The following is a 12,725-nucleotide window of genomic DNA, read 5'->3' as shown; positions in this document are numbered from 1 at the left end:
CTTCTCAGTTGGATAAGTTGTGTCTTATTCGCTCAAGACAGCTCTTCTCCATGGAGGACTCATGGATGCAGGGCTGCGTCTTTAACGTTTTATGTCATCCTCAGTCAACTAGGTGTGCATTCCGCCTGCATCAAAATTTAGTATAATCTTCTTCAAAGATTTTTGCTTTGATTATTGAATTCTTTCTATCCTGTGAAAAAGGGTCGTGACCCCATAGCTCCACTCTGATTGTCATAACAAAGTAGGAAAATGGCTTGGGGGTGGGGCGGGCTTTGAATCCTCCCTGATTTTCCATTTGCTTAATCTACTTTATAGGAATCTTTGGAGGATTAAATTAAACCAAATAGCATGCGTTAAGCCTGGAGTCCACTGTACCCAGCCCTCAAGTCATATTCACTGTTTTTCTTTAACTGGTAAAAAGAACTTCTTGCCTCTTACAGGGTCATGATTACCCCTACATTCTTCCGTTTAGTGGGGTTTGTCCCCTGGGACAGGCCTGTGGAGTAAATTTGTCCAAAGGTCATAAGGACACCTGAGCATGTAAATGCATGAGTCTGTTTTCTTTCTTTTCTTCCCTTCTTCTCTCCATCCTTCCTCCTCTTTGTCTTTCCCTCCCCCCTCCTTTACAGTTTTTATTTTCTTTTGTACCACCCTTTTTTCCCTATCCCTCCCTCCCTTCCTTCCTTCCTTCCTTCCTTCCTTCCTTCCTTCCTTCCTCCCTCTCTCTTTGTCCTTCCTGCCTCCTTTTTCCTCCCTTCTTCCTCCCTCCCTCCCTCCCTCCCTCCCTTCCTCCCTCCCTTCCTTCCTTCCTTCTCTAGTTTGGGGATGCCAGGCAAGCACTCTCCCACTGAACTGCAGCCCCAATTCTGGCTTCTTTCTTCTCACAGTACTTTGTCAATCCTGGGGTGAATGTACTCTAACTCCAAAGATCCCAGGAAGCATTTGTTGCCATATTATCTGAAGCAAACTGTGAAGGTGTGTGTGTGTGTGTGTGTGTGTGTGTGTGTGTGTGTGTGTGTGTGTGTGTGTGTGTGTATGTGTGCACACAGGTGGGTGGTAGGGGGAAGAATGCATTAACAACTAGTTGGAAGGTAACGTGTTTTGGTTTTGCAGCTTACCAGGGAACAAATCTATCTACTAGATCTCTAGAGAGTCATTTTAGTAGCTGTTGAATCAGTGGAGTGTTACTCTTTGAAATGCTGCAAGTTGATAGCATGACCCCATGATCTGCAGAAGCTTATGATTTACCGGAGGGACCAAATCCCTAAGTAGGAAATACCCTCAAAAGTAGACTGAGAATCAGGAAGATCTGTATACAACACTATGCCTGGAGCCCCTCAGTACTGCTGAAGGGCAAGCCATGGGCCGCACATAGGATTCACTAGAGCTCCGGGAAACTTAAGGTCACAGTTTAGTTCATAAAACATGATCATTTTAAAACAGACTTGTAGAAACTGCCTCAGATGTACACTCCCCGTTGAAATCCTAGAGCTTCCCGTCACAGCTCCTTCTCTATCTTCCTGAAGTCTTGGTGCTCAGGCGGATCTGTTTTCAGACTCTGATTGGCACACTGTGCCAGACCATTCCTGCCCAAAGTCCTTCTGAGATGGCAGGATGCAGGATTTCATCATAAATCACACATCACACTGAGAGTCAAAATCCCAGCCAGAGGTTTACCTCAAAAGCAGGGCACATATTTTAATGCCAGCAGATTTAGGAAACAGGGGCAAGCCCTTTCTCTCTCTCTGAAAAGATGTATAATCCAGGGACCTGGGAGGGAGGGTCTTCTGAACTGCACCCTCATCTCCCAGATCCCCAAATTAAAGAAGTAAGGAGACAGAACAACAAAGCCACAAACTTCATAGCATTAAAAAAATAATACGGCGGATTGTTACGGAACTTTTGTCAGCGAAGTAAAATAACGACTGTCACTTTTCTTTGACACCAGACTTTATGGTTGCTGCCATCTTTATCAAAACACACAGCGGATTTCGTAGTTGTACTTTCCAGAACAAATGGCTGATATTATGTTCTCATGCACGGAGCCACACTGTCGGGATGGCTATGCATGAAGACAGGCCTGGAGCTAAACGTCAATAATGACTTGGAATAGTGTGACCGGTTTGGGTTTGGTAATCCGGTCAGCATCCAGCTGAGTGGTTTCTCTTGTTCTTTTCCCTCTCTAGATCCTCAAATCCAAAGACTTAACGTCCCCAACCCAGCGCTACATCGATAGCAAGGTTGTGAAAACGAGAGCGGAGGGCGAATGGCTCTCCTTCGACGTGACTGACGCCGTGCACGAGTGGCTTCACCACAAAGGTTACCCGGCACCTCCTTCTTCTCTCCCTAGATGTGGGCCCAACAGCGCGTGACTGGGCTGCAGACGACGTAGACGGCACATGTACAAATGACTTCCTTAACTTTCTGTTTTCCAGACAGGAACCTGGGATTCAAGATAAGTTTGCACTGCCCCTGCTGTACCTTCGTGCCATCGAATAATTACATCATCCCCAATAAAAGTGAAGAGCTCGAAGCGAGATTTGCAGGTAACCGAGGCTTTCTCCTCACTCTGAGAGTCTCTTCTGAGGGGCGAAGTCAGTTTGCGTGTGAAAATGGCATTGTTTGGTGAAGGGCGGAAACTTTCATTTATCTGGGCGATGATCTGCTCGGTGGGAGAGAGAAGAAAGTACGAAGTGTGCCTGGAGAGAGGACTCAGTGGTTAAGAGCAGGTTCTGCTCTTGCAAAAGATCTGAGTTCAGTCCCCCGGAACCCACACCAAGGAGCTCACAACTGCTTATAACTCCTGTTCCAGGGGAATCTGGCGACCTCTTCTGGCCTCCAAGGGCACCTGCACTCAAGGGCATACACACACACACACACACACACACACACACACACACACACACACACACAATTAAAAGATAAAATGAAAATACTTTCTTTTATGTGGGAAGGATTGGAAGAAAGGAATATACTCCAGATTTTCACTGCTTCATGCCTAGTGACGAAACTGGCTAAGTAACCCTGTGAACTACTGCTCAGTTATTAAGCCCTTAATTCTTCACTTAAGCAAACCAGCTTCCTATCTGCTGAGATATTGAAGTAGATAACAAGGATTCAAAGAAATCCATTTCTAACCCTGCCCACCCCCAAGCAAAATTTCAAGCATCAACAAATACATTTCACTAAAGAAGAGAATTGTCTCACATCTCAGTTTCTGTAACTCACCTTCCCGGTGTTGGGACGCACCTTTTTTCTAGCCTGCACCCACTACTGCAAGTGGCTTCTTTACCAGGTTTCTGTAGCAGCTAATAAACACAGAATGAGGCTTTCATTTCTCCTGCTCACCTTTGAGTTGAATTCATCAACATATGGAGTAAATGAAGATGCCACTTGACTTATGAGACAGAGAATTGTTGGGTGAGGAGGTGAAAGGGAAGTCCATGCCACACATGTGGCATCTGCCAGCCTTCCCTCATAACCTCACCTGGGACCTCAATCCACTTTTAGAAATCCTCGGTGGCCCTTGCTCATGGAAAAATACTCCCTGAAGGTGTAGAGATTTATTTTGGTCTCTAACCTAGCCACGATTCTCTTGAGTGGAGATTAAATGCTTAAACTGGCAGTCTCTCGAGCATGCTTTGGGGAGCTCAAGTTTCTAAATCTCAGATGGAATCAGAAAAGTGTTGAGGATGCCATAAAATCAATGAAAAAGCTCTTTCTGCGCAGCTTCCCAAAATAGCGTTAGGTAAGGGTGAGTTCTGTTTCACTTGAACCTAGTTCACGGCTGTTTAGCTGCGCCTCGGGTTATGCTCGTTAGGAAAGTCTGCTGGGTTGATGGTCTCAGGAAAGACGGAACCAGGTGACAAGGCATGCTCTATGGCTGTGTGCTCTGTTGCTGAGAGCTTGAACACAGCCCACGCTGAGGATGGACTAAAATAAACCGCCTAGGTTGCCCTTGGACCATAGGTCAAAGACTTCTTCTGTAGTGACTTCTCCCAGTCATCGCCTGGCCTTCAACACAGAACTGCCTTTGGACAAGAGGCCCATTTAGATGTGTTCATTGTTGCTTGTGGGGGGCCCACTGTGCCCTATCTGTTTCTGTGGGGAATGGTGATAGCCAGTCGATGCAGCTGCGGCAGTCATCACTGTTGTTTGTGACCGCATACATGGGGAAACTATATGATATAAATATTGCTGCTTATATTTGATAAAGGTAAAGCTAAATATTTATTACCCAAATGCGTTTTTTTAAGGTATTGATGGCACCTCCACATATACCAGTGGTGATCAGAAAACTATAAAGTCCACTAGGAAAAAAAACAGTGGGAAGACCCCACATCTCCTGCTAATGTTGTTGCCCTCCTACAGACTGGAGTCACAACAGTCCAACCGGCGGAAGAAGCGTGCTTTGGATGCCGCCTATTGCTTTAGGTAAAGAAATGAAACTAAAAACAAATGATCGCTTCTGTTAACCCCTGCATTGTCTTTGCTTTTGCCTCCATGTATTGACTTGAATTGAAGTCATTGCTCAAGGCCGGTTTGTAGAGACAGTAAAGCTTTTGAATCTCATAACAGCATTCTCCCCAAGGACTAACTAAAAATATTTTATTTTTTATTAAAATATAATTATAGTACATAACTTCTCCCTCCAACCCCTTCCTTTTATCCTATGCTCCCTCCCAAATTCATGGCCTCTTTTTCTGTTATTGTTTTACACACACACACACACACACACACACACACACACACACACACGCATGCACGCATGCGCGCGCAAAAAAACCACATAAATGCAACCTGCTTACTCTACTTAGTGTTACTTATTTATACATGTTTTAGGCTGATCACTTTGGGTTAGATAACCAATAAGGGTTACATGTCTGGGGAAGACTAGTTCTTCATCTCTTAGCCGTCATTGATCATCTATAGACCTTCATCTGGGAGCAGGGCCCTGTGACATTTACCCCATCCATGCTGGCATGTCAATTGGTGTTGTCCTTGCTCAGGCCTTGTTTAGGTAGCCATATCATTGAGGTTTCCTGAGGACTTTCAACAGTTCTTTCTGTGCTATGGTCCTTAGCTCTCTGGCAATGAACCAGGTGGGAAGGGAGAAAACTAGCCCCGGGGGTGTTTTCTTCAAGTCTCTCTGAAGTGCTTGGGTTCTGATAAGTTCTGAATACTCTTTGCTCACAAAACAAATGTAAGTTTCCTTGAGATTTTGGCTATATCAGTAAGACCCATCACTTATGTAAAGTCTTCGCCTGGGGTCTGATCTCTTTCTGAGTTATAGAAGTAAGATGGTACAAGAAGGCTGATGGCCATACCTTGAGCGGCAAGAATTTGTTTGCCACTTTTGCATGAATTCCTGAAGGGGAAGATGCATGCATGACCTTCTGTGCTTCCTATAGGGGGAGGACTCCTTGTTTTAGAAGTTGTGGATCAGGGGCAGGGGCCTCTTCATGAGGTGCTCACCGTGTCATAGGTCACAGGTAGAGGAGGACATTTCGGTTGACAGAGACAGTGGCTATGGCAACAAGACTCCATATTTCCTGAACTCTGATTCATTCCTAGATCTAGCTAATAAGTGGTAAAGCATAGGATATATTCTCAAAGGGAAATGCCTCCAGGGGCTCTCTGAAAATGTCTGTTGTATTTTGTCCATTGTGTGCACAAAACAGCAGTAGAGACTGGATGGTAGCTGTTCAGCAGGAAGGACTCTGCCCCTTTCAACTGTCTGCTCGCTTACTCTTAATTCATTGAAGATAAATATTGATTTTTCCAGGTCATAGACAAAAAGGCCAGGGTATAGAATACATCCGGGACAGTAGTCCAGGGACTCATTATGGTATCTCACTGTTGACATCATGTAAGGTGACAAGAGAGCCCTCCTAGCCAGTTTCATGGTGTTTGCTATGAGTGGAATGAGTTAATGGGTCATTTTTTTTGACTCAGGGTGAGATACATGTGAAATCAACTCCCAAATCTCCACTGCTTCTTCTTTTAACAGAAATGTGCAGGATAATTGCTGCCTTCGCCCTCTTTACATTGATTTCAAGAGGGATCTTGGGTGGAAATGGATCCATGAACCCAAAGGGTACAATGCCAACTTCTGTGCTGGGGCTTGCCCGTATCTATGGAGTTCAGACACTCAGCACACCAAGGTACGTATCTGAATTGTTTGTCTCTCCTACTCTTGCCTAAGTCAGTAATGATAATAATAATAATAATAACAACAATAACAACAATAACAATGCCAAACTCAATAGTTATTGTGAAATACAATGTATATATTTAAGATGGATATCTCTATAACTTCTTTTGTTGGTGGTTGCTTTTTTTGATACAGGATCTCATTGTGTAGCATTGGCTGTCCTGAAATTCACTATGTAGATCAGGCTGGCCTTGAACTTATGGCAATCCTCCTGTCTCTTCTGTCTCCCAAGTGTTGGGATTACAGGCATGCACTACCACTTCTGTCTCTATAAATCTTTATGACTAGGACCCAAAGCGAACACATAGCTAAATATTTTATCAAGTTTCTTCAGTGAGGACAGAGGACTAACTCAGCAAGAAGTTCCAAGACTGGATGCCATGCGTCCCCAGCCCAGATGAGCACAACGTTTTCTACGTACTGATGTATTCATCCATGGGCTTCCTCTTTGTGGCTTATGATGTAGGGTTTTAGAGATGGGAAGACTTCAGACGTGGTCTTGTTCAAACAGGATTTTTCTAAAAACAAAGAAATTAGATTTAGATTGTGTGGGTGCCTTGACCAAGATGAAAGCAAAAAAAGTGGCAGCCCGGAGCTTGGATCGCAGCCCCGCTTGTTTTATAACCCAGTCCCCATTGCTCCATCTTTCTGAGCTTAATTCCTAAAATGTGGCAGCAAGGAGAGGTTTCTATTCTGCTCTTTATGCTCTGTAAATCTCCTTATTAAAGAGGCATTAGAAACATTGCCTTCACTGCAGGGTAGGAAAACGAATCTGCTGCCAGAGAGATCGCATTTGGCTGAATTCAAGAGTTGGGGGGTTATCAATTATTTTCGACAATTCTGTGTTATTAAAAAATGGCTCTTTCCTGCTTATGCAAAATTATGTATTAGTGGAATATGAGGTCTATTTACTTCTAAATGCCTGCCTGGACTGGAATTGAAATGAGCAAACATGGCTTCCCCTCCTCCAGTCATCTTCCCAGTGCCCCTGTAGGCTTGGCACTCAGGGCTGACCACGTGCTTGGCCATGTGAGGGAAGCTGGCTCATGCCGTCCCTTTGTCTGAGTTCTCTGGCCAGCCTGCTTCATCTGGACTGCAGCGGCAGTAGCTGTAACGCGGGCAGGGCCCAGATGCCAAGTCGAAACGTAATTCTCCTCCCTGATACACAGAGGGAGTGTGTGAAGGCTGAGGCCAAGCTTGTTTTTCAAGGAGAAGGAAGAATAACTGTCATGGTCACAAATATGTGGTTTGGACAGTTCCCCAAGAAGCCAGGGGTAGCCTAATAAAGTATTCAGTGTTGCTGTGCTCAACAGGTCTCTTGTCCTCAGTTGAAAACATCCCAGGGAATCTCGAGGAAAAGGTCACTTGTTTGACTAACACATTAATGGCATCCTTGGAAATATCTCTGTCATCACTGGGTAACCTACACACTTCCTTCAATAAGAGCCACACACTCCTGTGATGGAGAATGGGATAAAACTACAGACCTATGTACAGCACTTTCTCTTCTATTCTAGGACTAGGTATTTAGTTCTTGAACTTGGTCATCCCCATTTAGCATGACGAATGTTAATGGAGGGCCAGTTATTATTATTGATTTAAGCAAAATAAAAGAAAATGAACAATTGGAACTGTAGATTAACTAGTTGGGTAGGGTAGTGCACACCTGTAATTCTAGAACTCAAGTGGCTAAGGCAGGAGGATTGTGAGTTTAAGGCCAACCTGAGCTATATAATAAGCTCAAGGCCAGCCTGGTCTATTATATAGTGTGGGCTACAAAGGAAGACTTTGTATCAAAGTGAAACAAAATGAAGAATTTATGTGGCTTTCATGTTGATTTTTCCTCCCTTCTTAACATCACTTAATTATAAGTCATTGTAAGGAAAAGGATTTTTTAAAAAAGAAAATGTAAGTGACATTTCATTGGCTTGTGAAGTCGTTTGACAGGAAGATATCCTACTGCAGGCGGGCATCCTGTCTATACCTGAGGGTCGATTACAGCTCTTGTAAGAATTATTATTCCTCTATTTGTCATTTTGTCCCTGAGCATATGAGTCATATACTGTCCAGACAAGACTTCCTAGAGTTACAAGGCATAAACAAAGTGAGCAGAGTCCCTGAACTCAAGGAGCATTTAACCTGTGTGGGAATATAAAATGGGTATTCATGAAACCTTGGCTTATATGGAATTTATATAGAAACAAGATGATATGGCAGGAGGACTGAGGCCTTTGTATAGCAAAGGCCAGTAGATTTATTGGGGAAAAAATAGGAAAATCTGCTAACCGAACAGTTTGGTGTAATCAGACTTTTTTATGGGATCATTTGTTTAATATGTACAAAAAGAACAAAAGGCAGCCTGTGGGAAAAGTCTAAGTCTGTCATTGCTAAGGACACAAGCCAGTCTGACAATAACTTAGAGGTAAGAAAACAAATAATTGAGATTGCCTACTCAGTGGCCCTGAGCTGGGGAAGTGACTCAGTGTGTAAAATGCGGTAAGCATGAGGACCTGAGTTCATATCCCCATCAATCACATAAAAGCCAGATGTGGTGATGTCCTCTTATAACCTCAGGCTGTGAGGGACAGAGACAGGAGCATCCCTGGAGCTCATTGACCAAGCCAACCTAAGCCAAATCAACAAGCTTCAGATTCAGCGGGAGACCCAGCCTAAAATAGATAGATACATACGTACATAGATAGATAGATACATAGATGATAGATACATAGATACATAGATAGATGATTGATAGGTAGATGGTAGATAGATTGATAGATAGATAGATACATACATACATGCATACATACATACATACATAGATGATTGATAGGTAGATGGTAGATAGATTGATAGATAGATACATAGATAGATGATAGATAGATTGATGATTGATAAGTAGATGGTAGATAGATGATAGATAGATAGATAGATAGATAGATAGATAGATAGATAGATAGATGATAGATAGATTGATGATTGATAAGTAGATGGTAGATAGATGATAGATAGATAGATAGATAGATAGATAGATAGATAGATAGATAATGAAGTGGAGAGAGACTGAGGAAGACATCCACCACCAACCTCTGGCCCCTGCTTGTAGGTGCACACACATGCACATAAGTACAAAATTTAAACACAAATGAAACTAATCCCTTGCTTGTGTGTGTGTCCCTGTGTTGTGTCCCTCAGGTCCTCAGTTTGTACAATACCATAAATCCTGAAGCCTCTGCTTCCCCTTGCTGTGTGTCCCAAGATCTGGAGCCACTGACCATCCTCTACTACATTGGTAACACACCCAAGATCGAACAGCTTTCCAACATGATCGTCAAGTCTTGTAAATGCAGCTAAGGTCCTCAGAAAAGCCACGACACGAAAATCACGGTGACAATGACGCATGACAACGACAGCGATGATGATGATGATGATGATGATGATGATGTCTATGACACGAGGGAGTTTTGATTCATCAGTGTTTAAAGGAAAAAATGGAGAAAAAGCGGTACTAGTTCAAACATTTTGCAAGCTTGTGTTCTGTTTGTTAAAACTGGCACCTGAGATTACAGCGACAAAAAACCACGGAAGGCTTCAGTCTGCATTTCGCCTACTTCATGAGAGACACCAAAAGAAAACATCTTTTTTTTTTTTTAAAGGAAAAAATAAACACTGGAAGAATTTGTTAGTGTTAATTATGTGAAAGAAAAACAAAACAGGAAATCCGTTCAGTGGAGTTGTACGTATCGTTTGCACCCACACTTCGCCGTGCTTCTCCTGGTTCCTCTGTATTGCTCTGCAGTGGGCACCTTCCCTGTCCCTTCCTCTGAGCTAACAGTGGGTTATTTATTGTGTGTTACTATATAATGAACCTTTCATTGCCCTTGGAAAACAAAACAGGTGTATAAAATGGAGACCAAATGCTTTGCCACAGACTCATGGATGGCTTAAGGAATTTGAACTCAAACGAGCCGGAAAAGCAGGCAGTCACACCAGGATGAAATCCCTGTGAGTCCTTATATAGAGAGGACTTCAGTCTGCAAAAGTGTGGAAGCCCCAGGAACACGAGCTGTGCACCAACTGCCTGCTTCACGGGCGGCCATACACTGAGAAGGCCTGTTAAGGAAGAAAGCCTGGAGTCAGTGGGACTCTGGGAGATTGCTTTTTTTTTTTCTTTCTTTTAATTGTAAATGATTCTTTGCCAGTTTAAGCAAGCCAGTGAAATGTTGACCTGTTTTGACGTGTTTTGTCAGACTTTGGACCGTGAAGTGGCCGTAGAGCGCCGATACAGGTTTTTTTCCTTTGTCTTGGGATATGTAATCACACTGACACTATTAAAATAGATGGGTCTAGAAGCCAGCATAATTGAAAACACATCTGCAGATCTGTTTTACAAACTATTAAATCAAAACATTAACTACTTTATATGTAATATGTAGATCCTTACCGTATTTTTGATGTTCTGTAATAATGATTATGATTTAGATTGAACTTAAATTTGGACTTTTTTTTTAATGGTCATTCAGATTGTATGTTTGTTTCCTTTAGCTGGCCAGTATCTTTGAATAAAACCCCTAGATTTTGACTTGCACTACAAATTCATTTTTTTTTTAAATAGTATCTTCTCTGCTTGTCTTTTATGTATTGTCCATTAAATGACATAAGATACTCGGGTCCATTTTTCTCCCTTTCCTTTTCTTTTCCAAAAACAAACAAACATAAAAAGATAAAAAAAACAAAAACAAACATACAAACAAAAACAAAAAGATATGCTTGAGTTCTACAGTCGTCCTCAATCTTTTCTCTGTCAGGACTAACTCGTCAGGTCCGATGACAAAGCTTCTCCTGGGAAGATGGAGATGTGTGAAGACAGAGAACTGAGCACAAATGTAGTTTTAGAGAGGGTTTAATAATCTGAACTCAGAATCTTGGTGACTGGGCTAAAAAAAGTTTCTCTGGCTTTCTTTAATTCATATATTTGTGGAATTTTATTGCTGTTAAAAAGCAGACATTTAAAAAGAAAAAGCACCTTTTTCTTTAATCAGGCTTTTGGTTTTATGGGGAGAACTGAAAGATATACACTTTGGTTGGGTTTTTCAAAGGAGGAAAAAGTCCTGACCAGCATTCATCATTTCATTAACTTCCCTGAAGTTCAGGTTTTCAAAGAAATTCTTTGAAGGCTGAAAAAGCACAAGCCGAATTCTCCATTGTCAAAATGTTCTTCCTTTCACCTGAATGAGAATGCTCTACAGCGGAGGTTGGCTTTGGCTTGAGGAAATAGGTGGTCTCATCTTTGAGAGGCGGGACCTGACGGTGGGCTTTGCAGGGTATCCTCGTCACTTCCTTAGCTTCAAGATACAAACTAGTCCACAAAACAGTGAAATATTTATGGTCTCACCCAAAGGGGAACACAGTGAGGTGTGAATACGAAGAGAATGTCTTTGATATGGTATACTTGTTTGGGGAGCTTTCCTCAAAATTCATTAAGACAAAGAACAGGATTTGCAAGTCAAAAAAAGAGACAGAGCAAGTGCTGGTGAATGACCCTTGTATCAGACACAACACAAACCCAGATTTGCCTGTGTGTTCATTTTCCTTCCCCTTACACTTCTCTGTTATTTCTGTATACCCCCTCTTATTTCTGCAGATATTTTTCTCTCAGATAAAATGACATTTTTGTTTTGTATGATTTTGTCTCTCCTTCTGAATGCACTGACTGCTCTTTTTTAAGTCTCTCTCTCTCTCTCTCTCTCTCTCTCTCTCTCTCTCTCTCTCTCTCTCTCTCTCTCTCTCTCTAAGTCTGTGGGGTCTACAGGTCTTTATTTCCTATTAGTAAATATTGCCATGGGAGGGGTTGTAGGAGGGGGGCAGGGGGTGTGTTAGCATATGGGTGGGGCAGCAGATTGTATGTGTTAAGCAACAGTACAATTTTATGGTTGGCATGGTTTTTAAAGAATGGAATATAAGAATAGCTGTTATGTGTTTTGATGACCAATTATACTGTATTTTAACACAATGTATGTCTGGTTTTTGTGGTGCTCTAGTGGTAAATAAATTATTTCAGTTATATGTTGCTGTGTTCTTCCTGTCAAAGAATCATGTTTGAGACTAGAAACCACATGTGACCTAGAGGTGACTGTGTACACTGGAAAAGCTGTGCTTAAAGCTGTCTCCTGTGCTTTTATCACACAGCTGTTCACTTCAGAAATACCATGCTACGGCTTCAGAGCCAGGACACAGCTATCAAGACCCAAAGAAAGGCTTTGCTGTCTTTTTATTTTCTCATTTATTACTATTTGGTAATTGTTTGGGATTTAGTTTCCACCCAGCTTGACTGTCTACCAGGAAAAAAAAATGCAGAGATATTTGGGCCATGATTAGGCTTTCTGGTTCTATGTTCTGCCAAACCCAAGGCCAAAAGAACTGGTCTAGACAGGATCCCCTGTCGCCCCATAACTTGGATAGTTACTGAGCCGGCCAGATATAACAAAAGCCATGTGCACTCTGGGGTCGTTGC

At 42.4% G+C, this 12,725-nt stretch overlaps 1 protein-coding gene across 3 annotated transcripts in view; it reads left to right on the top strand.

Annotated features, from left to right (window-relative positions):
- The window catches only part of Tgfb2 (transforming growth factor beta 2), an 89,646-nt gene extending 77,369 nt beyond the window's left edge, over positions 1–12,277 (top strand). For 2 of the 3 annotated variants that reach the window (XM_052737945.1, XM_052737946.1), the window contains 5 exons: positions 2,187–2,319; positions 2,436–2,546; positions 4,257–4,434; positions 6,011–6,164; positions 9,407–12,277. In XM_052737945.1, coding sequence (XP_052593905.1) covers positions 2,187–2,319; positions 2,436–2,546; positions 4,257–4,434; positions 6,011–6,164; positions 9,407–9,565 — 735 coding nt within the window. In that variant the 3' untranslated portion in view covers positions 9,566–12,277. The remainder of the gene's footprint in view (positions 1–2,186; positions 2,320–2,435; positions 2,547–4,256; positions 4,435–6,010; positions 6,165–9,406) is intronic. The other variant, XM_052737947.1, reaches the window with a different exon arrangement.
- The last annotated feature ends 448 nt before the right edge of the window (positions 12,278–12,725 follow it).

The sequence above is a fragment of the Peromyscus californicus genome, unplaced genomic scaffold (genome assembly GCF_007827085.1).
Source record: "Peromyscus californicus insignis strain IS unplaced genomic scaffold, ASM782708v3 Scaffold_14__1_contigs__length_90479793_seg_2, whole genome shotgun sequence".
Taxonomy (NCBI): Eukaryota; Metazoa; Chordata; class Mammalia; order Rodentia; family Cricetidae; genus Peromyscus; species Peromyscus californicus.
Note: the sequence above shows the minus strand (reverse complement) of the source record. Positions and strands in the feature narration are given on the sequence as shown.